The 16,281-nt window shown below is 37.0% G+C and overlaps 1 protein-coding gene across 2 annotated transcripts; it reads left to right on the top strand.

Moving 5' to 3' along the window:
- Positions 1-103: 103 nt before the first annotated feature.
- Positions 104-15,767, top strand: LOC124158893 (deoxynucleoside triphosphate triphosphohydrolase SAMHD1-like). 2 transcript variants are annotated; one of them, XM_046534300.1, is made up of 10 exons: positions 104-195; positions 837-885; positions 977-1,145; positions 1,227-1,404; positions 5,403-5,567; positions 6,508-6,776; positions 8,328-8,390; positions 10,848-11,022; positions 11,116-11,360; positions 13,811-15,767. In XM_046534300.1, the coding sequence occupies exons 2-10, from the start codon at positions 855-857 to the stop codon at positions 13,947-13,949; spliced, it is 1,434 nt and encodes a 477-aa protein (XP_046390256.1). In that variant the 5' UTR covers positions 104-195; positions 837-854; the 3' UTR covers positions 13,950-15,767. The 2 variants fall into 2 exon arrangements, with proteins under 2 accessions (XP_046390256.1, XP_046390257.1); XM_046534301.1 differs by lacking the exon at positions 104-195 and adding an exon at positions 372-743.
- Positions 15,768-16,281: the final 514 nt, after the last annotated feature.

The following is a 16,281-nucleotide window of genomic DNA, read 5'->3' on the forward strand; positions in this document are numbered from 1 at the left end:
TTGTTTCGTAAAATTTGGCAATTTGATTCGCGATTTTTATTGTTTACGTATAGTACGAGTATTGCGGCGGAGGGGAGGAATTGGAAATACTTGAAATGTCTAAATTGTAACAGATGATTCAGAGTTATTTTCCTTAGTTAACTGCGCGGAGGGGTATTGTTACTATTCTGGGTATTTCAACTAGGATTTTATTTGGTAAGTATTGATTGTCGTTTTTCGATGTTGTAATTCGTGACCTTATCGCTCTTACGACAGGAATGGGTCAAGCAAGTGCGTTCATCTTTCTCTACCCCTTATCACCGATTGCATGAATCTCATTTACGGATAAAAATATGTGAGTGACCCTCTCGGTCACTTTGGTCATGCATCCTATTTTGTATTCCAAGATAAGCAATCGGTCTTCGTAATGGAATGACGACTGATTGACGTTATGTTTATGGAGTAATGTTTAGCATAGATATTGTTATAGCGTCACTAGACAGCGTCGCATTTACATGAACCGCCTATAATTTCTGGTTTTTCCGTAAACATATGGCTCGCTGGAGCTGGGAGAATTTTAAGTAAATGTTATATATCCCAGTTGACTCAGTTTTGTTTTCACGATGGGTTGGCAATACAATAAGTACCTAATCAGTATTAACGTTGTTGGGGAAAGAAACAAGTTTTCACTAGCATGTGAGATTTTGATTTATCCATCAATCTTAACAGATGTGAGAAATAATTCATGATGTTATCATGTAGAGGTACCCTTATGATTATATTGTACTACTGCATCAATTCTTACAGAGTTATATAATTTGAAGTTAATTTCTATCTTTTGAATATTCAACTTACAGTATTCCTCATAAATAAATATGGAAACTAAATCTTCGGCTAAGGAGATGGGTAGGTTTACTGTTTTTTTTTCAAGTCTTCTTTTCTATCATACTTGTAAAACTGGTGGCCATTTATGTTGATATCCTATTTTATTGTTCAGAATTTAAGGTATTTAATGACAGTGTTCATGGGCATATGGAAATGCATCCATTATGTGTTAAAATTATTGACACACCCGAGTTTCAGCGGCTAAGAAATATTAAGCAGGTTGGGCTCACGTACTTAGTTTACCCTGGCGCAGCCCATAATCGTTTTGAGCATAGCCTTGGGTGAGTTTCCTTCATTTGTTATTTGAATTAATATATTCCATTTGCAAACTGATAAGGTTAAAGATCGAATCTTAATTTCAGTGTGTGCTATTTGGCTGGGGAAATGGTCGAGGCTTTAAAGAAGAATCAACCTGATCTTAATATTAATGAAGTAGACAAGCTGTGTGTCCAGATTGCTGGACTCTGCCATGACATAGGCCATGGACCTTTCTCACATCTATGGGAAAATTTCCTCAAGCAGAAAGGATTGAAGTGGCATGTATGTTTCCACATTATTTTTATATACAGTTGTAAACCATCTAATTTCATGAGTATCGTTAAAATGAAGGGATTTCCCATTTAAATAATGCTGGCCTCAATGAAAAAAGTGGGGTGACCATCATGGATTTTTCTTTGAAAGTATATGCTAAAGACCCATGGATGGGTACAGTAGCCTAGTGGGCAACTATATGAAGGATCTTGGATTCAAATTACAGGTGAAGCCACCTGGCTCCATCAAACAAAAATCCTTGAATTCCCACCCCAAAATTACATCCTCAACTTGTGACATAAACCAGGGAAAGGAATTTCCACTCCTACCCTTAATGTTTGACCTTCACATGCCAATGGGTTGGTTTGGGATGAACTTTACCTCCATTTTTCTAAACCGACCTTTGGTGAAGTATATGGAGGAGACCCATAGATGGGGAACCATTAGGGAAGGGAGAGTGAAGAGACCTAATACTAAAGTTTCTGAAGAGACCATGGCTTAACATCCTGTCCAAAAAACATCGTGTGGCACTTTAAGTGCCATCCTCACAGGACTTGAGAAGAGATTGGAAACCTAAAAAAAAACCTTACCTGAGGTATTAGAATCTGGGTCTACTGGGTGTGAGGTAACACTAGCTACCATATCGACCTGATCCCCTAACCTTAAGGCTAAACACGGCTAGCAAGTATTGTGAAACTTCACCAAGAGATGGAACTAGCATCGGGAGAAGCTCAGTGCCGTAGGATAATAACTACGTCGCACATTTCCCAAAATCTGCTATCTCCCATCTGAGTCCACTCCTCTAAAGTTTCCTTCCTTTCCATGACCACCCAGCAAGCCTCTGACAAACTAGATCAGGACTCGTGTAGGGTTCATGTTATGAATATCATAAATTATTAACTTCAAATTTAAATATCGAGCTACATGAGAACAATCGAAACGTGTTTCACCACTCTTTCTTTCCCGCCAACTGACCTTTTTCAGCCTATCTTCCTCCAGTTCCGTGTTTCTGCAGACGATCTGCAACGTGAGTCACTAATTGGGCCCAAGTGTTTCTAACATTGACTTTCGGCAAATTATCAAATTACAGGTGAAGCCACCTGGCTCCATCAAACAAAAATCCTTGAATTCCCACACCCCAAATTACATCCTCAACTTGGGACATGAACCAGGGAAAGAAAAATGTGAAAAATTAAAAATAGATGTGGAATGGGGAGTTGGAAGGGATAGAGCCGGAGTAATATTAGAGCCATTTTTGGATTCAGCACACAAACATAATTGGTATTCCATCAACAGAACTTGAAAAACTTAGTAGGACTATAAAAATGCAGGCCTGTGTTATTAGCATTAGTCTCAAACAAGATGAGACAGACTGGAAGCTCAAACTGTACAAATCACATAGCTTGCTTGTTTCTGCTTAGAAAGAAAGACTTCATAAAATTTCAAGATCATTCATGCTCGTCCCTTGCTCCTTCGTCTGTAACCTCTCCAGAGCCTCACTGCTTAGAAGGCAGAGAACACACTTCCTCCACAATCTCTTACCTTCCCTTGCTTTCGCTGCCCACCGTATCCTCTCACGGAGTGGATGAGTTGTTTTAGTTCCCCCAACTCGCTGCAGGTGACACCCTCCGACAGGTTGTGTTTTTGTCTTTCTAATTATTCAATTTATTACCTAATTCATATACAGTGAAACCTCGATATAACGACACCCCACGGTGCACTAATAAACACTCGCTATAGCGAATTGTCGCTTTACCGGAGGTGGAGCAAATAATAGCCTGTTGCGAACAGATATACAGGAACAGGAGTGGTGCGGCGACAGATAAACATCTATCCGATAAACGTAAGCATAAATGCAGACGAAAGGCGATGTTTTTTTGCATCACTAAATTTCCTTACTCAAATAACGACCAACTATTCGAACAATTTATAAGCGCCGCACTGAATAAAAATCATGCAAAGCATTGTTTCGTCATCATTATATTTATCGAACGACAGTTTACCACATAAATTTGAGACTGAGCACTCCATTAACTTCATTTCTAACAGATCGCTAGCAATTACAGAGGTTAAGGAGTCTTCATGAAAGTCTTCCGGCGGTGAAACCCTCGCTATGGCGAGAGCCAACACCGAAAGGGACTCGTAAAAACGAATTTTTTAACACGCTTGTTATAGGGTCAATTGACGGTGCATCGGCTATCTCTCGTAATAGCGGGGGTGTCGTTATAGCCTGTACTCGCTTTAACGAGGTTCCACTGTACAGTGTTTTTAAAGTAAGTACCGTTTTGACATAAAAAAAACAACAAGTAAATTTTTTTCAAAAATAATTTATTCACTTGAAAGGCCATACTTTCCTCTACTTCTCTACATAATTCCCATTACTATTGAGGCATTTATCGTATCTTGGGACCAGCTTTTGTATGCCATCGTCAAAGAAGCTTGCCGCCTGATTAGACAACCATTGCTTCACGGTCGTTTTCACTTTGTCATCATCGGAATGGCGCTGTCCCGACATTAAGGGTGTGTTGCTGGTCGATTTTTTGACTCGCGGCAACACAATCAATGCAACAGCGTACTGTGCGACTTTACAAAAACTGCACCGCGCTATTCAAAACAAAAGGCTTGGCATGCTGAGTGCAGGTGTCGGTTTGCTTCACGATAATGCCCGTCCACACACAGCAAATCGAACACAAGACCTTATCACTTCTTTTGGCTGGGAACAATTAAACCACCCTCCATACAGTCCCGATCTAGCGCCGAGGGACTACAATTTGTTTATGCACTTGAAGAAGCATCTGGCGGGGCAGCACCATTCCGATGATGACAAAGTGAAAACGACCGTGAAGCAGTGGTTGTCTAATCAGGCGGCAAGCTTCTTTGACGATGGCATACAAAAGCTGGTCCCAAGATATGATAAATGCCTCAATAGTAATGGGAATTATGTAGAAAAGTAAAATATGGCCTTTCAAGTGAATAAATTATTTTTGAAAAAATTTACTTGTTGTTTTTTTATGTCAAAACGGTACTTACTTTAAAAACATGCCTCGTATCTTGGTTTTAAAAGCCACATTTGACTATTGAATAAACTAGAATTCTTTCGTTCAGATTTTTTTCACAAAAAACAACACATTCAATGATGTCCAACATGCTAAGCTTACAATTTACAATTTATGTCAATTTGGATACAATAGATAGAAAAAATGCAGTGTCTGTTTACTACTGGTGTGGATAAAAGAAATTTAACATAATTGCTGTAATGGTGAAATTGCAAATTTTTTGTTTCCCCTTTCTTGTAGCCAGGAAAAAATATTGAGGGGTTCATGGAGCAGGCATTTCAGGGGGCTTCATTTAGAGTTGTTAGGGTTTGAAGTTGAAGCACTTGTAGGTCCTCATCCAGTTCATTGTGGTGACTTTGATGGCAGCATAGTGAGAAATTTTTTATTCATGGTAAAATATATTGCTAACTCTGGAAATGGACCCAAATGGGTAAGTATTGGTGTCTCATCAATGAACAAAAGTCAAGGCCATGCCTTCACAAAACATTTAGTGAGGCTGTACTTTACTTATGTGAATACTTTTTTAACAAAATAATTTTTGCATCATTGGATTGTCTAAAATTGGGGATGGAGAATATGAGTGAATATTATACCTACTGTACCATAACTGTACCTGTGCCAACTGTGTTATTTGGCAAGTATTATTTTCAGGCAGTGTACGTATATAATTTGTTGCATATCAACTTCAATTCGTATAAGTCTTTGAAATTCTTTTCTCATGTTTCTGATTGCTCTTTATTGTCTTCATCTAACATACTTGGCATTATTTTCATTTTTGTAATCTAAAATAAACAAAACCTGTCAAAATGAGAATTCATATCATTACGAATACGTAAGCTGTTTGCAGTAATGATTTCTATCATTTACGCTGTTGCTTTTTTGTGGATCATTGTGTGTGCATAAAATTTTTTTGTTCATTGTCATAGTTGTGACATTATTATGATTTTTCAGCATGAAGATCAGTCAGTTGTGATGTTTAACCATTTGCTTGAAAAAAATGATCTCATTGGTGAATTTGAAAAATATGGACTGCATGAATGTGAGAGAAGGTTCATCACAGAGCTAATATTAGGGAAAGGAGATTCATGTGATCAAGGAAAGGAGTTCCTTTTTCAGGTAGGTGTGTTTTATTATTTCTTTGGCAACCCTTTACCAGAGAGTAGCCAGATGCCTTTTCCATTCAAATTCATGGGTGCATGAGTACCAATGCGAGTAGTACTTTTTGATCTTGAGTCAAGTATAGCTATTCATGACTTTCCCTCTCCAAAACCAAACTGTTCTTTACCGAAATACTTGTTAGCCCTTGCCTCCATTTGTCTGCTTACTATCCTCAGTGCCACTTTTGCTGCATACAATATTAGGCTAATCTATAATATATGCAGCCTTTTAATCTCCGCACTCTACAGCCTTCTTCTTTTTCGGTAGCGGAATTGGAACCATTTTCACGTTATCCTCCAGCCTACATCCTTCCTCATGCACCCTGCGTACCTATTCGAAAAACCATTTCTTGCCACCACTCTATCTAGATTCTAATAGATATAGAGCTAACAGCTCTCCCTCCCCTACCTCGCCCATTCCTCAAATTTACCCTCCCACTCGAAAGCCTGTGTGCGCATACAAGAACACCAGACTTTTCACAAATCAAGTAGGAGGCAGCTGCTTCACGGAATTCAAATGGGCCACTCAACTATGTGACCATAGAGACCCTAACGGTCATTTTCAAAGCTTCTTCAAAAACGCAATGCTGTTTAGCACAGGGGCGAGACCTCTATATTACTCGATGGTATGACGTTGAACTGACAGTTGAAACTCAAATTTACAACCAATTTTAGAGCCCTTTCTATATGTGGCTTACTACCCTGAAAGGCTAAGAATTTTGAAAGTCACATCATCTGAGTGTTTTTAATTATGAAGCATTATACATTAGCAGCAAGCACACATATGCAATTGTTGCAGTCAGAATAACCACTTGGTGGTTTAAATGCTATAAAAAGGTTATTATTGTATAATAATTTTTCTGATAAGCTTTCTCTCTGTCGTGAATTGTTTGTTTTAGATTGTTTGCAACCAGACAAACAGTATTGATGTTGACAAGTGGGACTACCTCATGCGTGATGGGCTTCACCTCAACTTGAAGGTTAGCTTTGATTACCAGCGTGTGCTCAAATTTTGCCGGGTGATTGAGAAGGAGGAATGTGGGAAGAAGACGCTTCACATTGGATTTAGAAACAAGGAGGCTTACAATCTCTATGAAATGTTTGTTGTCCGAGCCACTCTACATTACAGGGCCTACCAACATCGAGTTGTCGTGTTGTTAACTCAAATGTAAGTAACTTGAGTTATTCTAATAGAGTTTGCATGAGTTGCCTGGAGTTCCAAGTTTTTTATGACACAGTAAAAATCTATCAATAGAAAAGTTCGAAATCATATTGGAATGTGTTATGCTAATATTGCAAAAATTCAGGTGTCTTGCAGTCTACATTTAGGGCTGGTTTTATAATGTCTGATTTGCGTTAACCAGAACACGGAAAAGCCATAGCCTTTGCTTGGAGAAGATTGGTGAATTAAAGCAAATGAAAGTTCTTTAGTATAACGCTTTTAATCGATATTATGATCCTAAGCGTAAGGATTTGTTAGCTCTGGTTTTCATGCTCAGCAAACTTTTAACTGTTATTATAAAACCATTGTTTTAATGAAAATTATACCAAATTGGCATGTATTTTTATGTATTTATATCTACAGTGGCGGATCCAGGATTTCTTTCTAGGGAGGCACAAGGATACCTCATAAAACAAAACGAACGCAATGATAATGGGGCCATATTAAAAATCTTGCCTATTTTTTAAGGGTCTGGGGGGGCACATGCCCCAGTGCCCCCTCCTAGATCCGCCTATGTGTAACTCAATGTAGTGAAATCAAAATTCCTCATGAGATTACTTAAAAGTTGTATGCCGCCTACATGTGAAAATTATGTTTTGGTCTGAAACCTCATGATTGCTATTATATAATTTGATGCTTTCCTGGCAAATTACGTGGGTTGATGCTTTTCCGGGGTTGGGATGGGATTGATGGTTTCCCAGCAACTGTTCTCGGGCATGATTGCTGTTTTGCATACAACTTTGTCCAATCTAGAATTGCTTATTATGTAAGTTCCAGTTGACTCAAAGTCAACATTTATCTCCATTCATTTCCTTGAAGCTAATGAAAGTCTTAATTAGTCACCTGAAAGATGAGAAAAGACTTTTTCAAAACTAGACTTGAATTCAATTTTAAGTGGCAGTTTGGTGAGACTGTGTGCAATGTTTCATTGTATAGTTTAGTTCAACATGGAATTCGGTAAAGTTAATGTGATATTTGTTATGTCTAAGATCTCTTTTCTGTTGCTTGGCACTCATTTGAATGCTAAAAGAATTTGCTGATTCCAATAATTGTAAAAAAAATCCATTGTATTTGTTTTTAAGCTTTAAAATAGCTTGAATTTCTTCATAATCATTTGGTAAGACTCTCATTAATTGCATGTTTAGAGATTATTTTCTATTTAACATGAAAATCACAAAAATGTTGTTTTTATGAAATGAGATTTCAGAGACTTTGTTAAATTTTCATTTCTGCAATTCTTTGAGTTTTTATTTCATATCTGATCTGCCCAAGTTAAAATTTTTTCCAAAATTTTTGTTGACCATTTATATCCATTTTTAGATTTTTTTGGTATTTATTTAACTCCTCTACTGAATTCCATCTCATTGGTGATCATCACCAGCTGAGTACCGTGAATATTCATGTTTATACCATTAAATGGATGTACTAAAGATTCACCAAAATTTTACTAATATTGTCCAAAAATTGCTATGATATTTTCTTATGTTGATCACACAGGGTTGTTGATGCATTTCTGGCTGCAGATGACCACTTCATCTTTAAATTGGATGGGAATATAGTGTAAGTATTTATCTATAGATGCTGTCAATTTCTATTAAATTTCGGCATTAAATTGTTTGGGAATCTCTGCCACTTGTTTATGCATTTATGTGGAAGGTTTGAAAAATGCCAAATTCACCAAGATTTTTTTCCCATTATAGATGAAAATATTCATGAAAACACCATGGAAAATTTGAAAGAAAAAAAACACCATGTATTTGTTCCCCATTTTAATGATGAGGTGTTCTGAAAATGGGATACTTTGGGATGGAAATGGGATGGAAAACCTACCGTGCGGTTCTTTTTTCCCTGTTCTTTCTACAGTTCCTTGCATATAGGTAGATGCCAGTAATTTTTAACAGAGCTATAATATAATTCTTGTGCGCCCAACAACAGGGTAGTTTACTTCATCAATGAAAGCGAAAGGCGATGATTTTGATTCATTACCTACCATTAGTGTATTCATAATAAACAAATTATTTGGTTTTAGAAATCCCAGTTTAGACGAATTTTAATAGTCAATTTAAACCTCATTTCAAAAAGGCCAGATTGGCGGCCATGCGATGCCGCTCAACATGACGTCACAGGGACCTAGATGCTATACAAGTACATAGATAAGAGTTTTACATTGTCTGAGATTACCAATGCATGCATGAGCCACAGAGCTCAGGGAAACATCTCTTAATAATCACCTATTAAAATTGCCTTAGATCGGAAAGTTTCCTTTGTTTGATAGGGTATTAATAATCTTTATTTAAGCCAAGTGCTACCTGCTAGCAGGGTACTCTACGGTACCACCATGCTCGGCAGCAAGCAGCCTGCATTGTAGTGGCATTCATAGCCTAGCACCCAGGTGGCCTCAAACAGCAGCAGCTAGATGTCACACGGGCTTTTTCAGCATTCATACTTAGCCGTCGCATTTTACGTGCTTGAAAATTTTCACTTTTCATTTAATCACGAAAAATAGATATCGTCATTTAAAAACCTAAAAGCATGAAATATGTACTCCAGGAATAATAATCTTTCGATTTAGGCAATAAAAAATAATAGGAAATCACCCTATTGGGCAGATTGGAAATATATGGTATCTTAAATTTAACAAAAGTACAGGTATGTACAAATAATATTTTTCATTATGCAACTATGTTGTTATGTTAGGAGATTTTGGCAATTTTTTGACCCCCCTCCTCCCTTAGTGAGATATCGTGAGATTAGGTTCGACCTCCTTCCCTCCCTCTTATCTCATGTGAGATTGTTCAAAATACTTATTTTCAGTGTAAATACATTAATCTATCCTTCATTGGGTTGGATTTATTTTTTTTAAATGTGTAATTATTTTTGTTTAATATTTGTTAAGACTAGCCAGACTGCACAGAATCCTCCGTATCTAATTCGTATGCAGATAGTATCCGTTGACAAAAAGCGACGGAGCGGTAGTCAGTGGATACCATCTGCATACGAATTAGATACGGAGGATTCTATGCCGTCTGGGTAGTATTTGAGGTTACTAAAATCGTAGTCTAGAATCACAGTTCGCGCATCACAAAAAAAATTACGAGGTTATGAGATTAGGTGAGAATCGGCTTGACCCCCTCCCCCTCTAAATGCCTCATGTAATTATTGGATGCCCCGTTATGTTCTCAACAGCGTACAATGAATAATTTACTAACCTTTAATCCTCTTCTACTTTTATGATGATTGTTTAATCTGGATCTAGAAAATCTTTCACTCACCATTAATGCTTGTAAGAGGGTGGGGGATTACTATTAGATCTTACAATAAAAGTCAATATTAGTCACTGATATGCCCATTTTTTAAACGTTAGCAGTCACACGTGGAGTCACTCAATCTTTAATGCTCACAAAGATATTTTTGTCTCTCACTACCATGCCAAGCAACTTATAGATAGTTCTCCTTTGGAATCAGTTGATCATGGGGTTGATGGTCATGTGGAGTCAACTTTTTTGTAGAAACTATGCTGGAATGTTTGTATGAAGGCCTCCTTTTTCAGGATAAATTTATTTTGTAGCAAGGAAAATCATTTTTAGTGCTCATCTGACTTTCTTGAACCTTTTGTTACATTATATGAACTGAAGGAATGACTAGGTTTGGAGTCAGGCTTTGCATCACCTGAGTGAATAGCAGGGGTAAGCTCTAGGAAAGAGGAGATAGAAGCTAGATGAGGGGAGGTAGGCATGACTAGGCTCTTCCAAACCTTCATTCTTTCTTTAATGTCCCTTGCACCTGGTTCGTTGGGTGATGGTAGGGAGCTTTGCGGCTTTGTTCCGAGGGCTGACCATGATTCAAGATGAGACAAAGTTTCCTTTACTTTTCAGCATTACATTTTTCCCTTACCTCTGACACCTTGTTTACTCCATTTGTGCATTTAAAGGCTGTATGCTTTTGCAAGAATTGTACGTTATGCTATTGCAATAAGCTTTATGGTAATGCATTACTGACTAAATCATATCTTTACAGGTATAAGCTATCTCAAGCTCATGAAAAACCAGAGATATGGACCAACTTAACAGACAATATATTTTATGAAATTCTTGGAAGTTACACCAATGAACTAGCTACTGCCAAAGATATTTTGAATCTGATTCTCCGCAGAAAACTTTACAAGTTTATAGCATCTATAAATGTTGTGCCTGTAAGTAATCCTTGAAATGTAAAACTTAAACTTCTTAAAATATTTTTTCATGTTTCAAATGTGCTTATTCCATGCTGAAATATTTTATTGCAGTCTGAATATTTCAAGTTGCAGAACAAATTTTGGATGGATAGTGTTCAGAAAAAACTTGAGAATAAGCTGAATTCTGAAACCAGCTGTGGCAATAATTCCAACAGATACCTCATATTATTTTCTAGTTTTTATCTGGGATCAAATTGTCCTGAGCCTTTCAGACATGTCTATTTTTATGATAAAGACAATCCTAACAGGGGTGTGGAAAAAGACTGGAAGGACATTGCCTTGTTTCCAATTTGCCAGTAAGTTTGTCCACCTTCTATTATCTTTCTTTTACATTTTTCATTCATTCAGATGCATTTTTACTAGAGATGTGCGAATAGTATCCGCGAATACTCAAATACTAGAAAGTATTCGATATTCGAGGTCTCGAATAGTTATGCCAAAGATACCGTCTCGAATACCTTGAATACTTTAAATTTCGTGTCATACACTGTTACACGTACGTCGTTGGTAGTTGATTTGGAAAAATGTAGAGAACTTAAGTCGTTTAGCGCTCGCAGCACTGTTTTACGCAAGTTGACGAATTACATCAAATTCGTGGATTTGAGCGGTGAAAAGAGTTCGACGAGGGGAACCGAAAATGGTCGGGAGAAAAAATCCGAAAATCCCCGATTCCCCCCACCAGGAGAACCTCAGTGGCGTGGGATAGCAACCTTAGGGCATTTCCCACGATCCGCTATCCCCCTCCATTCAGCACTCGCCTCACCCACTCTGACGCTTTCCTCTTCTCCGAAATCAAACAAAAGGTCCCAGCTCGCGCAGGGATCGTATTAGGAAGACCTTAGCTTCCAAAAAAATATCGAGTTACGAGAACAATAAAATCGTGTTTCACGCCCTCCCCCCTTTTCTCACCCACTGACCTTTTTCTGGCTACCTGCTTCGAAGTTCCCCATTTCTGGAGATCAACTGCTGCATGAGTACCGTGGGATACTTACATTACCGCATTTCCCAAGATCCGCTAACCCCCTCCATTCACTAGCCCCCCCTCTGAGGCTTTCCTCTTCTTCGAAATAGAAAAAAAGGTCACAGCTCGCGCAGGGATAATATTACAAAGACCTTAGCTTCGAAAAAATACCAAGTTACGCGAGAACATTAGAAACGTGTTTCGGGCCCTCCCTTTTCTCCCCCACTGACCTTTTTTTTCCTAGCTTCGAAGTTCCCCATTTCTGTGGAGGTCACCGCTGCATGAGTCATCTATTAGCACAAAAGGTGTCTAACAATGACTTTCGTCAGTCGATAATACACCTTTATTGGATTGAAATATTAGTAACATTCGCGTCATTTCAAAAAGACTGAGACCAAACACGACGTATTTCTGAGTTTATTTAAGCATTTTACGCAAAGAAATAAATGTCAAAATACGACGGAGACTTAGCATTCAGGCGAAACTCGATATCCTCGCAACTGAGGTTCTCGGAAGTTGATGTGGTATTTTTTTTCAAAAATGTATATCAAGCTACAATTTATGAGACATGCTATAAATCTCTATTGTCACAGTCGAAGGGATATTTTCTCAGGATATTTGGTTTCTCCCCGCTAGCAATTCGAATTCATCTGCATATCTCGTGAGAACTTCCAAAGATGGACTGAAAATAATTGAAGAAAATCCGGTGGAGAAGAGCCTGTATTTTGCAAAACGCCTCGGATTGTCCGCTAGCACTTGACAGTAGGAGTGAGGGTTATGCGAGCTACCTGTTGAAAATAAGAAGTTGGATGAAGCCGAGTATCAGATCGGCGTACCGCAGAAATGGAGTTTGGTAGATAAGAATATATACATCAGACAGAAATCCATCGTAGCAGTGTAAAAGCCGAGATGGCATGCAATCATTTTTTCGCGAGATGGTGTGTCCCCTTAGGATATTTGAAAGAGATGTTAGTTGAATCAACTATAAGCCCAAATTGTTTTCATGTAATTAAAATATTCCATTAATCAGCTAAATTTCGGTTTGAATCCTTTAAAGGAAATCTTAATTACTCGTCAAAATCCTGGGTTTCCTGTTGCATAGGCAACCTAGTCAAACATTCGTGCATTTATCGTTTTTTTCGTCCCCCCTGAAAAACGATAGATCGAGGTTCCACTATATACCTTTTTATTTATACATTCATCAAGGGAAATAGAAACTTAGTAAGAAATAAGAAGCTTAAAGAAATAATATGCTTTGTGCAATTCTAGTATTCGAGGTATTCGAATATTCGAGCAATGATTTAATATTCGAATTCGACATTCGAGTTTGAGAAAAATGCTATTCGACCCATCTCTAATTTTTACTAATGCCGCTGTAGTCATTTTAAGAACAGACTGGTAACTTAATGTGACTTCATGTGTCAAACTAAGAGTTAAAATCCCATAATGCTTATATATTCAGAGCAAAAATTTGCCATAAACTTATATATCGATGGCTAGGTTCTAAAAACATGTATCTCAAAATTTGACCCGTGAGTTAATACTGCCGTTTGGAAGTGTGATAAGATTTAAAAATCAACATTCAAGCAAAAAACAACTCTTTTTTTTGCAAATGTATGCTTCTTTTTTAGTTTTGTGTGTTTCTTATTTTTAATTTCAGCCAACAATCAAAAATATAAATCGTCTTTTTTGACCTCTTGAAAAGTTGCTATTTTTGAGATACGTGTTGTGAGAACTTAGCCATTGATATTGCTTTGGCATTAATTGAGATTGCATATTTTTCAGGGAAACCGCTCATCATGTTGAGTTTTACCTTTTTGACAAGGAGCAGAATGGAAGCATTGCTGAAGAGGCGGAGGCCAAGTGTGTGTTCGAGAAGTATATGGGTTCTATCATGAATGGTGGTGTGTATAATGGTTCTTGAATTATATGAGCAGTGTATATTTTTATACCTTCAAATTTTTCTTTTTGTTTATAAAATTTACAAGTGGTTAAGTATTCCTGTTATTGAGTATTTATAAACTCTTAGTCCCAGAAAAGCATCGTCAGAGTTAAAAATTGTTGGTACAATCATGCACTTAAAAGCTGCCTAACCCAATGGAATGGTACCTGGTATTTATGCTCACTATATTTTTGTTGTATATTCAGTATTTATTATTAAGAGCTACACATTATTTTATTATTCATCACTTTTTGAGTTTTAGTTTTTTTTTCATGTAAGCATCACTATTTATTCAAATTGTGTGTCACTTCCTAGATATGGTGGTACATGATTTAATGATAATGCTGGAAGTGCGCTGAATCAGTACATAATATTTGTGTTGGATTTTGTTGAATTTTAATTACTGTTTGATGTTAAAGGTGTGTGTGTCCATGTTTTTTGTGCAATCTTTGTTATCCAACGGGCAGATTAAAGAAAAAATTTTTGTTATCATGATGAACATCCTAGCAGGAAATTTTTTTAAAAGATTACAGAGTTCAATTATTTAAGCATATATGTATGTATTAATTTTGATGCCTGGTTGAAGTTTAGTTACACCTTTTTTTCAATATGTTGGAAATTTGTTTGAAAGGGTTTTGAAATAGGTAAAAATGCACTCTATATGCGAGTACGGTCCAGTCCCATATAGTTACTTAGCATTTCCTAGTCATTTCATCAATGGCTGTGAATAACCATTGAGGAAAGCCCATGGTCTAATAGGTGATACCGCCTTGTCAAAAGTTTAGATGAGTGAATGGGATAATATTCATTCAAATTAGACAGTGTGCACCTATTTCAATGATATCATCCTAATTTATCCTTATCTGAAAGGGTTTGTTATTTGTTGTGGGTATTTGTTGATTTTTATGTGATTGAAGAGAAATATGTGTTGCTTAAATACAGGGCTGTTGACTGAAGTGTATCTCTGTAAATTATATTCACTTTGGATAAAGTTCTGTTTCTGTTAAAGGTAAATCATTGAATCAGCCTAATTCTAGGATAGCCACAATATGTGATGACAGCTCCTATGAAACTTCCTGTATGCTAAGGAGTTCATTGGGAAGTTGGTATGAAATAGAAGAGCATTTTGTGCTATTTTGGGGGTTGTTGAATTATTTATGAGTTCAAATTTCCTTTTATAATTTATTAGCTAAATTTTATCCTGTGATGAATGTATTCCCACGTTGTGTTCATATTTATATATTTCATATAGAAAATAATTTATCTACCTTTTCCTATCAAGGTTTCCTCCTTTTCATATCAGTTTCATTTTTATCAGTGAGTTCTAGTATAGATATAAATGACAAATCTATGATGCTTGCTATGCTGATGCTGTTTTTAGTCAATGGACTGAATATGGTGTTCATCATTCATTGAAGTTACTGATTTATTCCTAGAATCAAAAATTCTTCTAAATTATTTGCTGATATTTAAAAAAATTCTATCTTTTACAAATTCTTATCTTTTTCAAATGTATGCCCCCTTCATTTGAAATGTCACTGAAACTAGCAGAGTAAACATCACGTGTGGGTGCTACAAGAGAAAGCAAAATCATTTTAGTTGTGTCCTGTGTTCCATGTTCCAATAAATGTATCAGTATACTCTTTGATTTGAATGAGATTTTTTCAATTGTATTTCATTTTTTTTTATATTCTACATGTATGTTATGCATATATGAAGTGCACAAAGATTATTTTATGTCACTATTTTGCATATTTTGAGAGCCAAATGAAAATATACCTTGAGTACCTAGAAAGGAAATTCACGAGGCTTATTATTTTTTCATCATATTTGAAGCGTGTCAAGCTGCTCAATGTCCTGAAAAGGGTCTTTTATTGCCCTAGCAGAATGTACCAAGGTACAGGAGGATAAGAATAAGGAGCTGTTACCAGGGCCGGATTTAGGATGTGGGTGGCCCAGGTTCCATTATAATGGGAGGCCATACTGTTTCAAGGTGCTATATTTGAAAAGATAGTAACAGGAAATGTAAGCAACACAATTTTCAGCAAATTTATCAACAATATATATAAATGTGTAACAAATGGAACAGTGTTTTTTATCGGCAGCGTTAACCATTTATTTAGGTCAACATTGATGACTACCTGTTAACCAAAAAGCAACCCAGCTTCACTTTGAATCCCCTCCTGCATGATTTTTTTTCTGTTTTTCCGCTTTTGCGAGATTCACCTGTTGGCCGAGGGCTCATGTTTGGTAGGTGGTGCATGGCCCAGGCCCCTAGGGCCTACCCATAATTCCTACCCTGGGTGTTACCTCC

This window comes from Ischnura elegans, chromosome 5 (genome assembly GCF_921293095.1).
Source record: "Ischnura elegans chromosome 5, ioIscEleg1.1, whole genome shotgun sequence".
Lineage (NCBI taxonomy): Eukaryota > Metazoa > Arthropoda > Insecta > Odonata > Coenagrionidae > Ischnura > Ischnura elegans.

Excerpts from the sequence above, each read along its gene's own strand:
- LOC124158893 (XM_046534300.1), top strand. The coding sequence starts at position 855 with ATGGAAACTAAATCTTCGGCTAAGGAGATGG. Across the intron at positions 1,405-5,402 it reads AGAAAGGATTGAAGTGGCAT|CATGAAGATCAGTCAGTTGT; the intron begins GTATGTTTCCAC and ends ATGATTTTTCAG. Across the intron at positions 11,023-11,115 it reads CATCTATAAATGTTGTGCCT|TCTGAATATTTCAAGTTGCA; the intron begins GTAAGTAATCCT and ends ATTTTATTGCAG.